Here is a 23696-nt window from a genome sequence, read left to right on the forward strand (position 1 = left end):
AAAAAGCAGACGTTGAAAAAGGTTTGCTGCTTTATCTCAGCTAGAACAGAAAGGAATTTTTAAGAACAAGATATCATGTGATTATAAGAAATATGGCTACAATTTTAAAAGTCATTAGTCTGCTGTTAATACAGCCCCCAAAAAGTTTATGGTTCTAAAGTTGCCCTCCTTTTAAGACAGTAATGAAAATATCACTATAATCTTCAATAAACAAAAATGATTAACTGATAAAGTTAAGGTTAATGATTAAATGGCCTAAAACCTTTTCTGTATGAGGGGGATAATGTATTTATTCCTGGAAGAACAAAGTACAAGCAACTCAGAAATGAATGCAGTTCTGTGATTGATACTTAGTTGAAGATAATGTACGTCAGTAAAATAATTTATCTGTAAGCTCAACCTTGGAAGCTGCTATATTATGACAAGACATTCATTTAAGACTATTCCCCAATTTTCATTAAAGTCAATGGCTGGACAATTTTCCAGTATTACTCCTACGTGGATGCAAATAATTAATTATAGCCTAATACTTAAAAGCCAACAAACTTTTAATATAGATTTTTACTACAAGATTTAAGAATATCCTCTTATGAAGAATACTTGCCTTTTATACAATAGATAATGGAAATACCTCCCTCAGCATTGTCCTTTCATGCAAAGTAGAAGTTAACTTTAATGACATTGAGGGTGGACACAAATTGTTTTAGAGTTCAACACTAGCTAATTAGTAGAACTGTAAGGAAGAGAACATACAACCCAAAGAGGAGTTGCATTTGTGCTAATAGGAACGGGAAAGGATCAAAGAAAAATCAATCAAGTACTGTATACTAAATACGAATCATCAACCTATACTTTTACTCACAGTGATACGCTAAAAGCCTATCAAATTTTTAATACTTTCTCTATACCCTGTGAAACTGTCTGGTTTGGGAATGTACATTAAAAGAGATAAAGAAACTAGAAAAGGTTTACAGAAAAGGTACAAACAATGATTAAGAAGCTAGACACCAAGATAATTTAATAAACATATTAAACACTTGAGTGCCAAGCAGTGTGTTAGGTACTGGAGGAGATGGAAAGTTTAGAGAAGAGCAAAGCTTAAAGAAGCTAGTATTTGTAAAGCTTAGAGCAGATGGAGATTCAATGTACTGGTCTTCAAGTATCCAAATGACTCTTAACGGTTCCTTAATCAGCAAAATGATTGATTAACACAGGTTATGATATCCACCTAACTGGCAATATTTAAAACAGGAAAGGCCAAGGGTCATCAGCTTACACAGACCACCAAAGAAATGAAAATTTCTTAGACCTAGATTGCTTCTCTAGATACTGGAAGCTTTTTTGAAGACTGCTTTCCATGTCTCTAGTCTTACTACTGTCTCTGTGATTAACAATAGGCTGCTAAAAACACATATAAAAAGGTTAATTTCCCATCAAAAGCATCCACATGGCTGAGACACAGATCCTTTCAGTCCAATGCTCCCAGAGACAAAGGGATAGGCAATAAACTAAGAATTAAATATTTGCATTTGCTTAATTTTTAAAACTCATGACTGACTTAAGTGAATGCCTCTGACTGTCACAGTAAATTTAACGAAACTTACCTATTTGTAAGCATCCTTTGATCTGAGCTTATTGTAAACATTGCAGTATGTAAGTGTCGAGGTAAGGCACCTTCACTAAGTGCAAGCTCTTGCATTTTGGTAGCAATTTCTTTATCACCTTCCTTCAGAAACACGGAAAGATAAATAAGACAAAAGTCTCTATTTAGTTATCCTAGCTCTCAAATTTTTTTTACAACCTTAATTAGGTACTATGATATATCACACAGGAATACATGAGCAAAACAAGCACCTTCCAATTATTTAAACAAAAAGGCATGCAACGGCATAAATTTAAAAATATTTTCTATTTTTCTTTGGAATACTGTTACTTTTGAAGTATATTTTCACATTTATTTTTACTCCTGCTCCCTCCCCCAGGCTACTGTCACCTCACTTCTGACCAGTCTCCACATCACTAGATGTCAAATACAAACATTTACTAGCAACGAATAATACATTTCCTTCACACAGTTTCAAAAGAAGGGTTGAAGTAGAACAACTTGAAGTTTCATTTTGGTTCCTTGCCAGATTTTTAGCCCTACACATTTGGAATGATGTTTATTTTCACTATAACTACAACCCTTGATTTAATAAGACAAGCATTTATTAAGTGCTTATTATGTTGTTAGGCACCATGGCATCTACTAAGGGGAAAACATGCACACAAATAAACACAAAATAAAAACAAAGTAATTTGGGAGGAGAGGAACACTCTCAACTAGGGCCTTGTATCAGAGATAACACTAGAGCTGAACTCTGAAGAAGCTAGGGAATCCAAGAAGTGGTGGTGAGGCAAGAGTGTTCCTGGCACATAGGCCATACAAAGGCAGGGAGTCAAAAAAAATGGCATGTCCCATGCACTAAACAGCAAACAGTCCAGCAGGGCTGGGGCAGAGCACACACTGGGGGTGATGGCATGTATTTGGAGAGAGAAAGCTTGGAACCAGACTGGGAAGAACTTTATTGGATCTTAGAAATGAGAGATGCACCAAAGCTTTCTGGGCAGAAGAGTGATAAGGTCATCCATATGTTTTAGTAGCACGAACTTGGCAGCTCTGCAGAAACTAGACTGGAAAAAGAGGAGGCTACAGAGAGGGAGTAAAATGAGGGGGCTGATGCAATAGTTAAGGCTATGAGGACCTGAACTGGGTGACAGTCAAGTGAGTGGAGGGGACACAGAGTGGAGATATGAATGAGCCAACAAGCTTGGCAATTAGACTGGAGGTGGAGATGCGGAAAAGATGAGAATTACTCAGTGATTACAAAGATAGGCGAACCCCTGATAGGCATGGGAAAGTTAGAAAGGGACTTTGTTTTTGTTTCAAACAAAACTTTTTTTTGGAGGGGAAATGAGTTCTGTTTTGGACATTATGAGTTTGAGATAATTATGGACTACTTAGGTAGAGACACCCAAGAGACAAGTAGTGATTTAGGACTGCAGTCAGGGGAGAGATGAGGTCTGGATGCATAGATTAGAATGTCATTTGCATAGTGAGGACAGTTAAATATATAGGAATTGATGAGATTTCCAAGTGTGGAGAGAGAACAGAAGTGGATCCAGGAGAAAGTTGTTGGGTATACCCATGGCAAAGGCTGGGCATGAACGATGATCCACGCAAAGAGACAAGGAACTGACTAGACAGATGAGGAGAGAATCAGGAGGTAACAATTCAAATACCACTACCACTACCCCCACCAAAATCCAGGGAGCATAATTTGGAAGAAAAAAGTGTTTGATATGATCAAACATTATAAGGAGGTAAAGAAAGATTAAGAATGAAAAAAAAAAATTTATCAGATTTAGTAAAGAGATCATTGGTCAACTTGGAGACATTTCATTGAAATGGTAGAGGTTAAGGCCAGACTGCAAGAGTTGGAGAAGGAAGTACAATGTGAAGAAATAGAACACAGCTTTTTTCTATGAAAGATATAGGAAGAGAGATCAAGAGCATGGTAGGATTAAATGAAAGTTTAAAGACTGAGATCACATAAGTGTCTTTGCAGGCAGCAAGAATGAGTGAGTGGATAGAGCAAGAACTAAAGATTCTGAAGATTAGGGAGGAAGAGAGAGAATGAAAGGGCAAATGCCTGAAGGAAACTGGAGGGAGGGGACTATGGAAAATGACCACCTCTTCCTCCTATCTTTGATTTAGTGCATACACTAAGAATTCCTTTTGTCAAAAGACTAGGTCACATTTCATCTGTTATTAAAAAAAAGGAGTCACAGTTCTAGAAAGCAGATAAGCAGTTTAACAGTTTAAATGTCTGTCAGAGATCTGTACAAATAAATGTCAGTGTTAGGGCCAAACTAAAGCTCTATTATTGCTTTCACATACAGTCACCAACTAATGTTGATGCTTCTGGCATTCGCAAGCGAGCTTAGAATATTTCCAGATTTGGATTAGGAACCTTTTTTTGGGTCCTATGGTAATGTCTATCCTTGGCTGCCTCCAGCTCTGCAGGGGAAATCAGAGGTACATATTTTGCAAGCTCAACAAAGGCTGAGCCTTACATGAGTCCAGGCTAGAGGGGTTGGGGGGGGGGGAGATGGGGGGATGAGAAGTTGGTTGAATTTAGGTGTGAACACGAACATATGAATGTGAAAATGGCAGTAATTGATATTCTACTAAATCCAACATCTGCCAACCAGATCAGGACAATAACTGATGACAGAAGGCACAACTTTGTCATTCTTATTCTGTTTCTGCTTCTTTACCAAGGAGTAATGAACTTGGAATGTATGAAAAAATAATGGTTAGCAAATATAAGGCGATGGAAAGAAGCTCCTTAGCTAGCTACCCCCAATGAGGTCAAATCAAATGAACTCATTTTTAGAAGAGGACCGATGACATCATGGGGTGATGTTTTGACTTGTGTACGAACTGGATTGAAGTGAAGCAGAGTTGCACAAAGTCATCAGCCTCACTCTCTCTTCCACAATCATCAATGTCCAGTTGCAAGACTAAAGCCTGGATGACTGGCAATGGCCAGGATGCAGTGCATGACTTTGGTGTCTTCACTGTATGACCAAGCTCTAAGTGCTCCACAGTGCTTGCTTCATGACATTTGGAACAAACTGTTCTCATCCACCCATTCCACTGGAGGAAGTTGTCACGTGATTGAGGTAGATACCTTGTGAACTCACCAACAGGATTGAGGCTTATTGGATACTCTCAACCTGTACGGTTTACTGGAGTGTGGCCACTGCACATGCTACAGTTTCTTGGAGCCACAGGTGAGAACTGAGTGCTAGCTAGACACTAAAGGTGGATGAGCAGCCCTGAAAATGGCTAGGCAAGCTCTCACACCACACCCCACACACCCCCAACAATTCTTAACAGCCAGGACTAATAAAAACTAGGGGATGACATCCAAAGAAAGAACTATGGAGTTTGAATGCAGATCGAAGCATACTATTTGCTACTTTTTTTCTTCTGTTGAGTTTTGTTTCCTCTTTTTAGTGGTTCCCCTTATTGGTTCTAATTCTTACTTACAACATCACTAATGTGAAAATATGCTTAATAGGAACGTATATGTATAGCCTACATCAGATTGTGTGCCATCTTGGGGAGCGTGGTAGGGAGGGAAGGGGAGAAAAATTTTAAACTCAAAAGAATATGGAAGTGATCGTTGATAAATCAAAATAAATTATTTAAAAACAAAACGACCACCACCAAAAAAACCCACAAAAAATTAGGGGATGACATGACCTGAGAAGTCATGAAGGCTCCATCCCTAGGCCCTTCAAACAGAGGCTGATGAACCAGCTGGGAGGGTACCTTGGAAGGATTTCTAGTCAAATGTTTTGCCTGCAAGACTACTGAGGATCCTTCTTATTCAGATTCTGTCACTTACTCCAAGGAACACAGGTGATAAATCAGAGAACTCGAACCTCAGCTCAGGTCTGGATTCTAAGTCTGTTTTCCTCCGTCATAACTGACTGCTTTGTATAGAGATTCTCCACTACATTTTCTAGAGACATGTGAAGAACTTTCTGAAGTTTAAGTATGCTATAGAATCCAGGTAGATTTTAAATGTTCCCCCTACTAGATGGCAAGCCCAATGGGGGATAGGAACTAGTCTTGCAACTGGACTTCAATGACTGTGGAAGAGAGAGTGAGGCTGATGACTTTGTGCAATTCTGCTTCACTTCAATTCAGTTCGTACACAAGTCAAAACATCACCCTATGATGGTCCTCTACTAAAAATGAGTTCATTTGATTTGACCTCATTGAGGGTAGCTAGCTAAGGAGTTTCTTTCCATCACATTATATTCACTAATCACTGTTTTTTCATACATTCAAGGTTCATTCTCCTTGGTAAAGAAGCAGAAACAGAATAAGAATGACAAAGTTGTGCCGTCTGTCATCAGTTATTGTCCTGATGTGGTTGGCAGATGTTGGATTTAGCAGAATATCAATTACTGCCATTTTCACATTCATATGTTCATGTTCACACCTAAATAATAACAGCTAGCATTTATGTAATATTTTAAGGTTTTGCAAAGTTATGTGTGTATGTGTATGTATGTATGTATATGTGTGTGTGTGTGTGTATGTCAATTCATTTCAATCTGTGTGGTAGGTGCTGTCATTATCCTCACTTTACACATGAGGAAACAGAGGCTGAGAGAGACTAAGTGACTTGGCTAGTATCACACAGATATTAAGTGCTTGAGGCAGGATTTAAACTCAAGGTTCCCTGACTTGAAGTCTCATACTCTATATGCTATGCCACCTAGTTAGCTACCTTCTAGTTTTTATCTTTCACAGGGCCCAGCAGTTAAGTATTTATTTACTGAATGAATTGAGCCTACTTATTGGGAAACTTGAAATAGCCATTTCCAAAAAGGAAATAATCAATAAAGGACATTTTCTAGTAATCTATATTTTTCTTTTACCTGGTCTTCACAAATACAAACTTTAAGAGTAATTTTAACATAGAAGCATAATGCTTTTGTTTGGGGAAGCAACAGGAAGGAAGGGATATTGTCTCTATAGAAAAGTAGCTGAATATTAATGGGATACTCAAGGAAAACAAAGACATTTTTTGTGTCCTTTTACATCCATTTTAACAAAATAAAATTATGCTAGAAGAACAAAGAAGTTAATTCATTTGTTCCACCCTTCACTCCAGTAATGCTAAATTTCTCTTTTGCTTCGCTGCAACTACCAAAAGAAAATCCAGAGCAGAGCTAAAACACTTTTCTTACACTGTTTTTCTATCACAGGTGGAAATATATTCAGTTTCTATGAGCATACCAATCCAAATAAGAAAACTATTTCAAATTTTATTCTCACCTCTATTATTGCCTTCATAACCAAACCAGCTCCTTTTATAATTGCCATGGAAGGGTGCTTTAAAAGGGGAGAAAAAGAATCAATCATCAATCAGAGCTTTTCTTCAACTATAATCAACAGCTGGTTAAAAAGATATGATGATATACAATTACATGTTAGTTAATAATTAAAATAAGATAGAATCTATTGTTGACAGATTATACTTTGACAAACTATTTCATACAAAATTACATCACCCCTAAATATTAATGAAGAGCCCACAATAAAAGGGCAACAGGATTATGGAGCATATGTAACACTGGAGCATTCATGCAAAGTAATAATATACAGGGCTAAGGAATAAAACTAACTTCTAAGAAGAAATGTTTGATTTGATTTAAGGTCATCATTCCTGGTTCACATTTCACTACAAAAAATTTGTGGAAGGACTACTGGGAAGAGAGAATGAAGTAAGAAATTTTGGTCCTGGCATAGCTGGTGACTAAAGAGAGACATGGAGAGATTCATGGGGAAGTATTAATGACTATAGCACATCACCAACAATGATTTTTACAGGAAAAGTAGCATAAAAACCATCAAGGTCTTGTGTAACTGGAAGAGTAGGAGCAAGCATGAGGGACAACAAATGGATAGCCAAAGATGCTATACTGGAAACTACATGTAAAAAGACCAAGAACCTTACAGGTGGAAAAGACTGAATTATTTTACTGATGAAAACACTGCACCTATAAAGTACAACAGAGTAGAAATTAATTTTTAACACTATTCAAAGTGGGAATGAAGTGTGAAATAGCAAAACAACCATCAACAGTGGATTAGCAGTGACCTCACATCATTACAAAAAACGCCTGCTAATTTTCTATCTCCAAACCAAAGGAATGGTTTTACAACATAGAAACATAGAAATTGTGAAAATGTCACAATCTTCCCTTGCAACACTGGAAAATATCAAATCATGCTGTTACCCCCAAAAAGTGCTTTTCTAAGACTGTCATGAAGTAACAAAAAAAGCCAAGATCTCACCTGAAAAAGTTTAAAGAGGGTTCTTCCATTGGATGCAACCATCTCCAAAAGCATATCAAATTGTTGCCCTTCAGTCGTCTCGCTGTATGGAGCGCAGAGGGCAAAGGTAAGGAAGTCCAAAAGTGAACTAATAACTAGGGCACCAGTCCCATGATCCTGAAAGACAAAGTAATTCACTGCTCTGTGAACATCTCAAAGACGCATTCAAGTTCTTTAAGGAAAATTCCTGACATTTAACTAAGCTGGCAGAATATTTAATTTTCTGATTTCACGGTCACTATGAAGAGTCACTTTGCAACATGTAAAATAAAATCCAAGAAGTCTACAGATACTGCAGAAGAATTAATACCAATCTCAAGAAAACTAAAGCTCTTTGGACCTGATGGACGATCAAACCTACTCAAGCAATTAAATAAAAAAAAATTAAGTGAATCCATATCACTCACAACAGTTATGGTTATTTGTAAATTTTTTCCCTGCAATAGAATTTAAAATCGTTACTAATGAAGAGCTAAATCACTTATTAATTCAATTCCTAAACTTTAGGACTTTTATTTTATGGTGGCCACTAGAAGGAAGAAAAGATTTGTGTTTCTAGAATTTTAAAGTAAAACTGTAAAAACCTTTCAAAACTATCTTCTGCCGATGAATGAGACTGCACTATTACATATAATCTCCCTTACCCAATTGTACATTACCTTGTCTTATACTTCTCTGTGTGCGTATATTACATCTCTACTACATCCCCTCTGCTCCTAGCATAGGCCTGGAGATAGAGCAGGCATTTAACTGCCTGCTAAACTGAACTCAAACACATCCATAGAGGCTGAACTATGATAACAAGTTTAACAGAAGACCACATCAGCCAATTGTAGACACTGCATTCAGAAGAAAGGAAACTTGGGTTTGAGTCCTGCCTTAGATATTTACTTGTTGTGAGGCCCTGGGCAAGTCATTTAATCTCTCAGCCTCAGTTTCCTCTTTTGCAAAATAGAAGAAATAGCATTAATCTTGCAAAGTTGTGAGAAGCAAAGGAAAACCAATGCCAAGGGCTTTGCATGCCATAAAGAGTAATAGAGATGTTGGGAGGTGGGGGTAGGGGAACAACAACCTTTCGAAAGCATAATTCTTCCTATTTATAAAAGCTTGAACATTACTTACCACATGGGAATTAAATTTTTCTAATAAGTTTTCCAGAAACTTCTTTGAAGAAAGAAGAGATGCTTTGTTCAACTGTTCTTGCCTCAAGTCATAGTCATCATGCATAGGCTAAAATGGTTAAAAAAAATCATTTAGAAGCAGACTCATTTGCCATCATCTTAGAGTTGACTCATAAAAAATATTCTTTTTGAAACCCGTGAAAGAAAATGAAAATGTCCTAAAAATGATAGTTCCCAAGTATGAAAAGAAAAAAAAAAGATAAATAATCTTCTCCTAGGATTGTTCTAACTTCATAGAATAATTACATAACATATAACACATGACAGGGGCTAGTACTCCTAAAAGTCACTGTTTATTCTAACAATGAAAACTATGTTTACAGTCAAGCCAAGTGCTAAGAGCAGCTCACATTTACATCAACTGTCCTTTATAATTTATTTAGCAATTTCCTTACACTGATACAGAATTTATGAAATGCTAAAATTAGCAGCAAACTTTCATTCAGGATAAATATATTAACTGTTTGGATTTTCAAAATCAAGTCTCTGCTGAATTACTCAACATCTCTACAAAAAGTTTTTGGCCCCAGTCTTCCTAGCTGAACTCTTATCCTTTTTCATGAATAAATTCAAGACTACACAATAGTAATTAATTCTCGTGTTTGCAAAGAAACAGTCTATATATGAAGTATGTCTTCCAAGTTTACACAAAACTCAACTTTAATTAGTTAAGAGTGAAAAATTTTCAACTAACCCAGATCAGCAACTTTAAGAAAAGTTCAAGAAAAGTAAAACAAACTTACACACATGAGGGCACAAAGCATATCAATAGATGCATGTGTTACACCATCATGGCTCCTCTTGAGAGCTTTCACCACCTTCACTCCTAGTCGCTCCCGAAATCTTTTGAAATAAAAGTCACAGATGTCCCAAATTACCACCACCTAGTACTTTATGCTTTTCATTCCTAAAATAAATAACAGTGCCACCTCTAGATTTCTGCAGTTATCATTTCAAGACTACAAACCTCACATTTCTATTGCCTAAAGGTCATTTACCACATGTTGGTAATGTGTTAAATAAAGGACATCTTGAGTCAGAAACATTTTTCATTTTGAAATAATTATTTTTAATAACTAGAAATTTTTGCCACAAGAGAAGGAAGCTGTTCCATTTAGGTTCAAACTGTCTTGGTTTCCTCATTATTAAAAAGCAGATAAACTGGCCTTTAGGAATACTTTTCATCAGTTTTTAAAGAGAGACCATAATCATTACATACTATTCTACTTCCAAAGAGTAAATAGATACAGAAGAGGCTACTCACTTGGGAAGTTGGGTAAAGGCCAGGAAGCCAGCCTTGGAAGCCACGAGCCTCCTCACAGCTTGGAACTGGCTCTCAAGCTCAGCGCTGGACGCAGCCACGTCGCCCTCCTGTGACAGCAATGCTGTGATGGCATTGTTGATCAGCTTCTCTTTGTTTTCTGAGAAGAGACCCTAGTAGAGAAAATACATGTTTAATGGTTTTCCCCCAAGACCCACAGTTTTCTGCCAAGAATTCATGGTATTTACTCTTACATCCTGTGTTACTGCATGCAGAACGCCACTGTAGGAAATATTAGCATTGAACCTGAATACGGCGTCGGCAAAGTTGCCATCTGCAAAAAGATGGGGAAAAGGGAAGGAAAAAAAGAGTAAGTAGGTTCCCATTCTGTTTAGTAAGACATTTAGAAAGAAGAAAAAAATTATATATATATATGCATGTGTATATATAGTAGAATGCAATAAGATTTGAAACTGCACTTACTTGGAGGCGTAGCTAAGAACCTGAGGTGAAGACTTTCTACTTCCTCATCCACAGGCATGCTGAGCAATCCCCATCGCTGACCTTTATGTGTGGATGTCATTTTTACACAAACATCTCGATTACCAGAGGCTCTTACTCCATCCAACAAACTAGCTAACAAGGAGTCTCTGAGCAGAAAAAAGAAGGAGGTGGAGGGGGGAGAGGGATTCAAAATACCATACCCCCAAAAAAGTAATTTCACTCTTAATAAGTACTCATCTTCTTTGATTTCCAGGACATCGTCCCTACTTCCTAGAAAGGACTCTATCACATTCTCCTACCTTTCTATAATTAACCCTTTCTCTACTTCCTTCCCAGCTCCTTGTATGTATCCTGACTCCTTAAAATGGGAGAAATTCTATTCTTCAACCTACCCTTTCCATACACTCTCCTTTGGCAATTTAATTAGTTCCCATGGTTTCAACTATCACTTCTATGCAAGATCTCTTTCTGGCCCTTTCTCCTGAACTCTACAGTCACATCTCTAACTGCAAAAAAGAGAATTTTCACTTGGTTGTCAAACAAGTAAGCATTCAAGAAGCTACTACATGTGCCAAACACTGTATCAAAACAAAAACTAAATGAAATACAAAGACCTTGAGAGAGGGGGAAAGTCACCAAGCAGCTGGGAAGGGCAAGAGAGATCTCATTCAGAAGATAGCTCTTGAGCTAAATCCAAAGGAAATCAGGAGTTACGAGAGGCAAAGTATGGAGGTACAACCCAGGCATGGGAGTCACCTAGTGCAAAGGCATTGAGATTATGAAATGTACCATAGCATAAGAAATAAGGCCTGCTTGGCTGAACTGTAGAGAGGGAATAAGGTGTAAGAAGATGGAATGCTAAAATGAGATCAAGTTGTGAGGAGCTTTAAATGTTCTAGTGGTACACATAAAGCCATTGGCTTTGGCAAAAAGGCTTCCTTTCAAGAGACTGAAAGAAGAAATGGGGTTTATCAAGGGGTTACAAGATCAGAAGAAGCAGTCTCTTGAAAAATGGCCTAGGTTTCCTCAGTAGAGTATGAGGCAAAGTCTTTAGCTAAGAAAATGAGAGAAGAGGGTTCTGGGAAACACTTGAGGACAGAGGAGGTTTAGAGGTTTCTGTGGTGTGTAGGTTGGAGAATCAACTAGGGAAGACTAAAAGGATTGGCTGGCTATGGTGAAATTCTAGTTTGGATCATATAAGAAACCTGCAGTAGGTTCAAACTGCTTGGCTGCATGACTTCTGTCAACTCTCTCCCCCTGGTATAGACTCAATATGTCTAATACCAGGTTCATCATTCTCCTCAAATCTATTCCTTACAACTTGACTACAACATCATTCCTCTATCTCCCACATCCAAAACCTTATTATCATTAGATATGAGAGGTGAGGGGAAAGGAAAAAATTATGGACTTTTCATTTGCATTATCTCTTGTACCCATTCTCTCTTCACTCTTCCTATTACTATTACTCTAGTATAGACTCTCATTATCGCCAGTCTGAACTATTACCTTGGGGCCGTCACTCTTTTCTCCCAATATATACTTCATATTACTACCAGGTTTATCTCTACACACAGATCTGGTTGTATTTCTCCTTGACTCAAGAGTCCTCAATGTGTGGCTTATGCCTTCTGAGTAAAATGCAAATTCTTCTACTATTACTATTTACTTCAAAAAGCTGGGTCCAACCTACCCTTTCTGGTGTCATATTCTATTTCCAGTCAAACTAGATTATTCAGTTTCTCCCATACACACCCTGGGCCTTCAGCATCTCCTCTCTTTTCAATCTCACACTTCACTATGCTTGGAATACCTTTCTTCCTATCTCTGTGGTACTTCTACCCACCAATCTTTTAAAGTCACCTACAGCAAGTCTTTTTTGATTCCCTAGTTGAGAGTGACTTTTCTCCCATCACACTTCACATAGCACCCTTTTAATTCACTAGTCATGTGTTATACTTATTTGTGTCTATTTTCTGACCCCTTAGCAGACTGCAAGCTTCACTTGTGCTAAATGCAAAAGAAACGTTAAGGACTGGGGGAAATAATCTTTTTGAATTTAAAATGGCTTTAGGTTAGTAGAAATGTGAACTTAGAAACTCTTATACGCTTTTTAGTTATTGAACTCCACCTACAGTACACTGCTACTGCTATGTGTTTACTTTCCTTTCATTTACAGGGAATGTCAATTATAGCATAATGGTTCCAGGTAGATTTACCTTATCTTTAACTGGCTAGTACTAAGAGTGGAGATCTCAGATTAATACCATCTGGACTAAAGAATTAAGGGAAGTCAGTAAGACTGCACAGACATACAGTGGTTTTTAAAAATTCAATATTGTTCTAACTCCTTAGCTGCAGCCCATTTAAGCAAAGCCAAGAGTGCCAATCATACCAACATACTGGTATATTCACAAGATTTGGTTAAGGAGAATTCTATCACAATGTGTACAGATACAGTCAGAAACAGAGAAGTGATGTTAAACCTAAAGCAGAGAAAAGTGGGAGTAACTAGATAGTATTTCCTCTAGTCAACTCCTAAACTACCAAAGATGGTAAAAATGCTAAGAGACATTTAATATGAATAGGAAGATTATGTTGGCACATTATCAGGAACACTTTTAAAGAATAATCTATAGCCTGATAGGATATATATATTAAACAGAGCAAGCAATATGAACAAGTCAACACAAAATAGCTGCAACAAATATAACAGAGGTAAGACTAAAGCTATAGTTAAAGAACAGAAAAAGAAACACGATTATGTAAAGATTAAGCAAGATGAAAGTGAGGAAAGTTTAAAGGAGAAATTTTTTCAAAAGCAAATATGGATCTGCTTCACTGTTTCATATATGTAATTTACATCCATAACTTTTACTGGGTATTTAAAAGAAATGTTTCTATCACCAGTAAGCCATGGATGCCCACAGCTCTCATCTACTATAACAGTATATGTTTTTTATGGAGATGTCACAGCTGAGTCACAAACCTGAGTTTGAATTATGCAAAATTCAATTAGCGCTTAATAGGCTTATACCATAATAACAACAACAGTATTCACATGGCATTTTTGTGTTTGCAAAGTGCTTTCCACGTCATGTTATTTGATATTCAAAACAACTCTGGAGCTACCATTATGGCCACATTACAAATGAGGAACCTAAATGATTAGCCCAGAGTGACATAGCTAGCAAGCGTCTGAAACAGGATTTGAATGCAGGCCTTCCTGACTCCAAGGCCAGCATTCTATCCACTATGCAACCAAGCTGCCATTCAATAAGTTAGTTTAGAAAATTTTCATTTATAACAAAGATTGGTATTAAGGATGATCACCTGCAATTTACACCAGTGAATTAACATAAGAAGTACTTTATAGTTTTGAAAGAATTTTACAAATACCTCTCTGTTGAAGAATATTTCCGTATTTGCCCCTTTATAAATTCAATGGTAAAAAGCTGTGGATTTTCAAAGTCACAAACCAGTGCAAATACCTAATTTGATAAAAAAACCAAAACAAAAAAATTTTTAAAAATTTAATGTTGGACTTAACTAGCCTACAAATGCAAAAGCCAATATAGCTTCCAAGCACTTAAGTCTATATTACAGATTTCTGTACATCTCAGCATGTAAAGAATGGCAAATGTTTGCGAGCCAATGAAAATTTTTTATATCTGTTCATTTAAAAGTTCTGCATTTAAAAAATACATATTTCTGAAATGCTTAATTTTCTAATATAAAATGTTAAAAATTAGTTCCAAATATGAATTTCTAATCTATAAACCACAAGGAAAAACAAAAGAAAGCATGATTCTTTGGTTTGCCAAGAGATCTTATATAAACTGGTAATGTTGCTACTGACCTCCCCTAAAGGCTTCAGTGTTGCAATATTGTAGGTTGCTGGGTCACGTTCTACCAAACAAGTTTCTGTAAGAGCTAATACTCTCTTTACGGGTTCCTTTAAATAAAACATATATTAAAAAGTTAGTCAAATGAGAAAGATAGAACAGATCAAAATAAAGAAATTTTTATATTCACTGCAGATCTTACCGAATGTCTAGGAGATATTTTCTGAACAACAAACTCTGCTAATGATGTTATGGATTCATCGCCACTATATTTTCCAAAGCGAAGGTTTAAATACTGTTCAAATCCTAAGGGGTCCTTCCTGGTCCGTAGGGAAATGCCTATATAATTGCCAGCATGATCTATTGCACTCTTGATGATTTCTTCCCTTTGTTCAGATGCAAACAGATGCTACAATTTTTTAATGTTGAAAAAGTCAGATTTTGAACTTGTTTTTACAAAAGCATTTATATGTATTTAACCAACAAAGGCAAAACAGTTCAGAAAAGAAGCATTTCAAATAAAAGTAGGATTGTCTTGTTATAAGTTATGGCAACGTACAAGCATTCCAGCTTGTTTTTTCAAAAAAGCAAAGGATTTTTTGAATATAATTAAAAATACAAAGAAACTCAAATCAGCACCTAAATATCTCCATTATGTGTTTTACATTTTTAAAACCTAGCATCTGTTTTGCTTTTCCCTTGACCAAACCCAACTTATTCCCACAGCTTTTATGTGAGCAATTTTTCTATCAGATATTTAGCGAAAATCATTAAGTAGTGGTAGGGAAAGTATTAGAAGAATAGCAAACGTAGCTTTTATTAGCTGGGCTAAATTCCTTGATGACCAAGAGTTTAAAAAAAGCCAATAGTAAGAAATGTGTATTCTCTAGACAACTCTCAACACTGATGTGTAAACTACACACTGAGTTTCATTTTTCTATTAACTAGTTTCATAAGCTTGGGCAAGCCACAACTTTGAAAGGCTTTGTTTCATCTATAAAATAAGTGGGCTGTACTTTAGAAAACCTCTAAGATCTGTTTTGGCTCTAAAGGTCTACAATTCATTCCTATACAGTTATCCCTTCCACATAGGGACTTTCCCCATCACACTCTCTATATATTTTGGGTCGGCATAAAAAATTAAATAGGAATTTTGGGGGGAGTTTTGTGAAAACCACAAACAAAACCACAAAGGCCAGCAGACAATGCACAAAAAGTTTAGAAACTCAGAAATGCAAAAACGTATGTATAGTACTGTATAATATCAACCCAAATTTTACAATAAGGTACTGTAAACACTCCAAAAAAGAAAAAAAAAATTCAGATTTCTTCTCTGGTACAAAGAGAGGACCAAAAAATTTCACACTGATTTTCCAGATCACGAGGGCACCATGTCCCTAAGCCCTGCAATGTGGAAGGGATAACTGTATATTGAAACCACAAGTGTGATAAGTTTAGCACTTATTATCTGTTTGCAAACAGGTCAAGTCAAAGCAGCTTTCAAGTAGTCTACTATAATTTGTAAAAGGCTCAGAAACTCCAGGGTTGAAAAATGAATATGACTACCAATGATCTTCAGATTTGTGAGGTCTCAAACACCAGAGAGACCTCAAAATCTAGAAGAAACAGATGAAGCCAAAGGGGAGAAAACCTTGGCTTCTTTTTGAAAAAAGTTAACTTCATTTCATCTATTTCCCAACTATCAAATCAATAACAATAGAAGTTGTTTAATGTAGTGGATAGAGAACCCATCCTGGAGTCAGAAGACCTGGGTTCAAGCCCTGCTCCTGCATACACTGGCTGTATATGTCTGAGGCACCTGGCTTTTCAGAGCTTGCAGAGCAGGTGGTAACCTGCACTGGTAGAAGGAGCTCCCTTATTCAGGATTTTCTTATACTAATGAAATCACATTCAGTCTCTATGCCATCAAAACTGTAAATTAAAGAATTAAAGATCTGAAGTTAATATAAAGTCATGACCAACTGTTGCAACAGTACCTGAGTGTAAATACAGATACTCTCTTCCCCATCTATGAAATTCTCTTTACAAGTACTTACCAATCTACTAAATCCTCCATAAAGTATACAAAACCCCCCTGGGTAATCAGCAAGGTCGGCAAAACCTTCAATATTTCTGTAGTCATAAGAACAAAGGACTCTGTTGGTTGCAGGATTAATTTGGTCAAAACCTCCAGGAGTTACTTCTAAAATGACAGGTTTTCTTGTATCACTCCAGTGATGCTTAAAACAATGATACCTCTACAAAGGGAAGGAAGATTGATGTAAGATTTAGGTTCTTAAAACTTGCCATAAAATAAAGTTGTCTGTCAGGGTTGTTCATATTTGACAATGCTAGTTCTAGCTGAAAATAACTCATTCTTTTCTATGCAATAAAAATATGATTTGCAATGCAAGAAAGAATGGTCCTAGAATAATACTATACCAAAAAGCTTAATCAAGAACCCTGTTAAACTTTTTAATGACATTTCAGAAACCTTCAAAAGAAAAACTCCATCTAGCTAATCACTGGTTAACATTTCAAGTACAATATAGCATACAATTCAAATAACTAATTCAGAACATTAACAGCATATGTTTTAAGGTAGCACAAGAAAAAATGTTAGCCCTACAAATAATTGTTTCAATTAGAATATCATTCCCAATAATCATAAAGAATTTTCTTTTTTTTTTTGTGTGAGGCAATCAGGGTTAAGTGACTTGCCCAGGGTCACACAGCTAGTGAGTATCATATGTCTGAGGCCAGGTGTAGCTTTTTAACTAAGGCATCCCACATGACAGTATCTGTTAGTATTTTTAGCAGCGTTCTCTTGATTGGAAAACCTTTGTTAAGAAGCAGAGAAAAGTTGACAAAAACTACTCCTGTTTGAACTTCTCTGATGAACTAACTACATTACATATCATTATATGAATGAGTTGACTAATTAATTCACATCATTTTATATTTTTACATAATACGTTTCTGGAGGTAGGAGGAAAAGAATACCATAACAGCTGTCAAGCCCCACCACAAAATCTACATGTACATTTTTCTTTATGATTATGTTGATGAGTCACAGGGCTATACTGTACCCAGATAAGAAATTAAATTCCTTCATTTTAGACAGATGAAATACTTGCCCTTCCTGTGATTTTTCCTTCTGAAAAGTCAGTCCTAAATCTCTGGAAAGAAAAAAAAGTTATGAAAATGTGGCAAAACTTATAAAGTGTATTTCTTATTCAACTCCCTCCACCCAAATTACACAAAAGCTGGACACATCGCCAAAATAAAATATTTTGTCCAAGAAAGCTTTCAAGACCACATAATTGAAATATTACACAAAGTACATAAAACTTTAAATTATATTAATCACAGTACTTGATCATGTATACTCATATAATCCAAAGACTAATGAAATTATGTATGAATCATTTTCAGCCCCCTGATTACAAAAGCAAACTTAGAAATAGTTGGCATACTGATAAATATAATTTCTTACCAGTGCTTCTGTTAGAAGTTCTGTCCTGTGCTCTGTAGAAAACTTTAATGTCTCTGACTTTTTCCCACTTCCCTTTCGAAAAGTGAGGCTGAATTCAGTTCCTTGTCCCTTTCCAACAGGACTAATGCTACAAATATCTCCATAAGGCCACTGATATATATATATATATATAAAAAAAAACCAACAAACAATTCATTCAACATTGTTATAATAAAATGAGATTCAACAGTTCAATAGTTCATTGTGGTGAGATGCCTTTGATACATAATGATTTCAATGAGCAGTTTCTCTGCTGTGTATTAATGCTTTCGATGATTTTTGAGTCCTATCATCTTATGATTCTCTAGGAAGCAAAGTAAGTATAAATCTGTGTTACTATTTTAAACTAGGGACTAGAGAGATTTCCTGGGCATCAGGAAAGACATGGATTCAAATACTGTCTGCGTAACCTTGGTAAAGCCTGTGCCCCTTTTGTACTGTAATACTGTAAGCAGTATTTCAAGCCCAAGATCAGGCACTGATCTGTGGGGCTAGAAGTGCCTGACCTTTATGAAATCATAGGAACAGTTCACGCAAAGACCCCACCCCAAACTTACAGCTTTTCTGTGACTATGTTTTGGGGGGAGGAGGGGTCCTGACGTTAAAGAAGCCTTGAAGGAAGCTGCACTGCAGCATGTGATGGGGAGGGTGAGCAGTGTGGTACAATGGAAAGAGCACCTGCTCAGGAATCAAGAAATCTGGGTTCCCTGTGACAGATCTTCCACAGACACAGTCATTCTCATGTGTGCACAGGTGTCTGCATGTTGTCTCCTCGATAAGAATTGAAGCTCCCTGAGGGCAGGGACCACACTTTTGTCTTTCTTTTCACCCCCAGGGCTTAGCCTTAGCGTAGAACTCAACACATAGTAAGCTCTTAATAAATGCCTGCCTGACTAAAATACATGGAAGCATCTGAGAAGTTAAAGGCTACCACATACAAGCCAAATCAACACTCAGCATGGTTTTAAAGAATTAGGAAATTTAGTGCAATGACAAATGAAGAAGAAAATGCAGAGGAAAAAAGGACAAAAAGTTCCTCTACTACTCACGCTACAGTCAATTCAAAATTTTGTAAAGATTAAACAGAATTAAACAAATGACAAAAATACACAAATATAGTAAAAAATTAGTAAGTATTGAACCGAATGAATTGAACTAGCATGAATTGATTTAGTATGAATTGAACTAAGAACTGTAACCTGATTGCTTAATTATGACTCCCAAAATGCATAACTAAAAAGTCTATTTGTCAAATAAGAAGGTCAATTGCAATCATCTTTTCAAATATTTTTATATTTTAATCTTTTGATTAGAGTCAGTACTTACAACTACAGCCACTATTCCCAACAAACATTCCATATAAATTACACAAGAGATGATTACACATATACCCTTTATATATAGGTTGGGGAGGGAAAAATTCACGTTAAATATTAACTCCATGCCAAATCAACAATCTCTAGTTCTCAAGACTCAAGTCTATGGATTTCTATTGTGTTTTAGGTGCAGGGTACAGCAGATTTCTTTCTCAGCTGCCTTTCATATTCATCCTGTAACAACACATTTATATCAAAATCAATCTAGCTCATTAAGTTCCTTCTATGTGTCAGGCAGGCACTAGGGCAGGCTCTGGGAACACAAACACAAAAAGCTGAACACTCCCTTCCCTCAAGCAGCTTACATTCTATTTACATGTACAAAACCAGACAAAGGAATAAATACAAGATAATTCCAGGAGAGAGTGCACTAGCATCTGGAAACCAACAAGAAAAGTCTAACAGAGACGCAGGCCTGAGCTGAGCTTAAAGGGCTCTCAGAGGCACAGGAGAGGCAGGAGAACATTCCAGGCAGGGGGACAATTTGTTCAAAGGCCTGGAGACGAGAGACATAATGTCACATGTGAAGAAGAGCAAATCTGTCTGTCTGACTACATTGCACAGATAGCATGTGTTTCTTCACAAAAACCCCAGAGTTACTATAAATATCATTTTACAGAGAGCACATTGAGGCTAAACGGCTTGGCCAGCTCTTCTGTCTCCAAGACTAGGATGCTTGTCCTCCAGCCCACAACTGTTTCAGTTCCTCCATAAGCTATTCATGCCCCTCCAACACAATTTTCTGACTATTGGTCCCATCTATTCATGTCTAGAGAGCACAGGAGATATGTGAAGGTGCTGTCCAATATTCTAAGTTCAAATTGAATTAGAAACAAACAACTTGACACTCACCTGATTTGTAACTTCTAGGGTATTGGGATTATATGTAGTGATTGCATGGGTTCCAATCGAAAAAACTCGTTTGTACCTAAAATAAAGGAAAGGTTTAATTCTTGTTTTTCCAATTCAACTAATCAACACAATGTGATTAATATTAAAATAAAAAACAATTAAAAATGTGTTTACTAATGCTATCACTTTTAATACTCTGATGTTTTATAACATAAAATATATTTTGAGCATAAGCTATTAACTTTAATAAAAAGGAAACTATAGTAAGCCACTTGAACAACTCTATATAGGTGGCACAGGGTGAATTGATAGTCTCTGGATTCCAATGACTCTAAATTAGAAAGGCTGATCTAAGATGACACAGCACAAATATCTTTCAAAATACGTTTTGAGAAAAACTAAGGTGGAATGGAAAGAAACATCATTGCTTTTATCTTTAAACGGCATAACTGTAGTTAATAACGAACACAATTAGGAGCATCTGCATATTATATTATTGTGCTTTTCTTTAAGTTCAAGAATTACGCTGGAATTCACATAAGAGAAAAAAAAGTCTTCAACACAGAAGTTGGATCTTTTTTGGAGGATTTATGTAAGGACACATAAGAATTATACAAGATGAGAAGGCACATGGGCTACAATCTCATAAACAGCCAAACCAATGGGTTTATGCATCTACTAAAGTAATTCTTCCTTAATTGTGACCTCTCTCAAATACAGGACACTTACTAGAGAAGCAGTATGGGAGAAAGAACACTAGACTTGAAGGTGAGAGATGTAGGTTGAAATCAAAGCTCAGCCATTATTCCATTTCCACACAATTAGTTACAATAGTTTGTTAAATAGAAGTGCTAGTAATACTTTATATTATTTACTTCGTGGGGTGATTTCAGGAAAGTGCTTTGTAAACCTTAAAAATATAGCATACAAAACCACTGGAACCATGATTAATATATTATAATATCTTATGTATTATATATTAATAAGAAGAAAAGCGGGGGGGGGAATTTTACATTAAGTTTCTCTGATAAAGGTGTCATTTCTCAAATATATAGAGAACTATGCCAAATTTATAAAGAATATTTTTACAATGTCATCTCAAGTGTTTGCAAGGGAAGCTTGACTATCAATCTAGATTTATTAATCAATAAAGATGAGTTCCTCTGGAAAAAGACTCCAAAAGATTGTTTCTCTATTCAAAAGAATATTTTTATTCTCTTTTATTCTCACTGCTATAGACAAGAAGGTTTTATAGGTTTAAGGTGAGTGAGTGTGTGTGTGTGTGTGTGTGTGTGTGTGTATACACATACATACATATATATTTAATGTTATAAGTAAAATTTCAATGTTGGCAGTGATAAACTACTTAAAAATTTCTAGTTACTAAAAAAAAAGCTAAATAAAACTCATTTTAAAAAGACTTCTAATGTAAAAATAGCTTTCGAAAGGCCATGAATAAAATACTGTGTACAATGTAAACAGGAATTCTAGCCATGTAGCCTGGATTCTTTGTTGAGCCATTAGGTTTCTATTTCTATACTACAGCATCCCAACACAAGAATAACCAAACTATCAATTGTATGTGTATATAAATTACCACAGAAAGACAGCAAAAGAATTCCTACTCAACATCTTAAAACTTCGTTAACTTTTTCCTTAAGAATAATCCAAGTTTCTGAAACAAACTTGCCCAAAGAGCAGTAGCAAAGACAAATATCTTTACTGATCGATCATCATTTAATTGTTGTTAGAAGAGTTTCAATCATTTAATTGTTGCTACAAGAGTTTTAATCTTTTACCATTCTGCAAACAGTAAGGCATTTTATTTCAAACTTAGGTAGAGGCTAAATAATATGCCACATATTACTGTCATCAGGTATACACACTAGTGTGAATGTAAAGAGATACTAAGGAAAAATCAGACCCACTCCAAGCTCACCATCCTGACTCTGGCAATGGGCCTCATATTTATACAATCCTTTTCTCTTCAAGGAGTCAGCATAACTTGATCTTACTTTCTGTGAGGCAAGGAGGTCAATCTGGCTCAGCTGTAGCATGTGGGAGGAGGAACCATGTCCAATGGGGATAGAAAAAGGTTAGGGTCAGGTTGTGAAGAGCTTTAAAAGCTAAACTAAGGAGTTTATATTTGATCCTAGAGGTAATAGGAAGCCACTGAAGTTTATTAAGAAGTGACAGGGTCATATTTGCATTTAAGGAAAATCAGTTTGGAAGCAGTGGTGAAGGAAGGACTAGAATGGGGGGAGAATTGAGGCAGCAAGACCAATTAGGAGGCTATTTTATTAATCTAGACCAGATGTAACAAGAGCCTGAGCTAAGGTAGGATCTGTAAAGGTGACAGACAATGTTAAGTAAAGTTCAATACAGCCTCAAGAAAAACAAAAATGTTTATTTGCATTAGAAGAAAGACTTTTCTTTTTTTTTTAAGCAATTGGGGTTAAGTGACTTGCCCAGGGTCACACAGCTAGTAAGTGTCAAGTGTTTGGTCTGAGGCCGGATTTGATCTCAGGTCCTCCTGACTTCAGGGCCGGTGCTCTATCCATTGAGCCACCTAGCTGCCCCTGAAGAAAGACTTTCTTCATTGAGGATTTGTGCACCAAAGAAAACACAGGGCTGGTCCTATAAAAACCTTGCAAAAAGCAGTTTGAGTTGAGGTAAAAAGTCAGACTAGAATGAAGAGAAAGTAGAAACAATGAGTGTGGTTTTTTCCCCCTAGGAATTTGTCTAATAAAGTATTGAGAGAAATGGGATAGTAGAGTCAAATGTCATCTACTGATATCCATAGGTATGGCTTAAAAAAGCCTGACTCGTAATTCTTCTATGTCTTCAAAGTAACATTGAGTTAAATAAGCAATAATGTAATTTAAATAAAAAAATGATAGTATCAGAATCTCTTGCTGGTTAAAATGGTAGAGTGAAATTATGTAATAAAGGAGTAAAGTTTTTAACGATACTTTTTAGTCTCCTTTTTCCTTCACATGGATGAGATGTTGCAATTTTCAGTAGCTTCAAGCTTAAAAATGAGTCCACCCCTTATCTCAAGCACACTTAAGAACTTATTTTACAAATACCTTAGCTAAAATACCTATACAGTATGAAAGCAGCATCAGAAGGAAAGAGTAGCAGATATGTGATGGAGGGAAATATGGCTCAAGGTA

At 36.3% G+C, this 23696-nt stretch overlaps 1 protein-coding gene across 4 annotated transcripts in view; it reads right to left on the reverse strand.

The window, feature by feature from the left end:
• The window catches only part of DNAJC13 (DnaJ heat shock protein family (Hsp40) member C13), a 127970-nt gene that overhangs the window by 79701 nt on the left and 24573 nt on the right, over window positions 1-23696 (reverse strand). For all 4 annotated transcript variants that reach the window (XM_027872101.1, XM_027872102.1, XM_027872100.1 and 1 more), the window contains 15 exons: window positions 20521-20596; window positions 18254-18403; window positions 17895-17936; window positions 16815-17015; window positions 14960-15166; window positions 14772-14867; window positions 14312-14403; window positions 10892-11058; window positions 10663-10742; window positions 10412-10581; window positions 9891-9990; window positions 9089-9196; window positions 7928-8083; window positions 6905-6961; window positions 1605-1726 (listed from right to left, as the gene is read on the reverse strand). In XM_027872101.1, coding sequence (XP_027727902.1) covers window positions 1605-1726; window positions 6905-6961; window positions 7928-8083; window positions 9089-9196; window positions 9891-9990; window positions 10412-10581; window positions 10663-10742; window positions 10892-11058; window positions 14312-14403; window positions 14772-14867; window positions 14960-15166; window positions 16815-17015; window positions 17895-17936; window positions 18254-18403; window positions 20521-20596 — 1824 coding nt within the window. The remainder of the gene's footprint in view (window positions 1-1604; window positions 1727-6904; window positions 6962-7927; window positions 8084-9088; window positions 9197-9890; window positions 9991-10411; window positions 10582-10662; window positions 10743-10891; window positions 11059-14311; window positions 14404-14771; window positions 14868-14959; window positions 15167-16814; window positions 17016-17894; window positions 17937-18253; window positions 18404-20520; window positions 20597-23696) is intronic.

Source organism: Vombatus ursinus, unplaced genomic scaffold, assembly GCF_900497805.2.
Source record: "Vombatus ursinus unplaced genomic scaffold, bare-nosed wombat genome assembly UNPS02014799.1, whole genome shotgun sequence".
NCBI lineage: Eukaryota > Metazoa > Chordata > Mammalia > Diprotodontia > Vombatidae > Vombatus > Vombatus ursinus.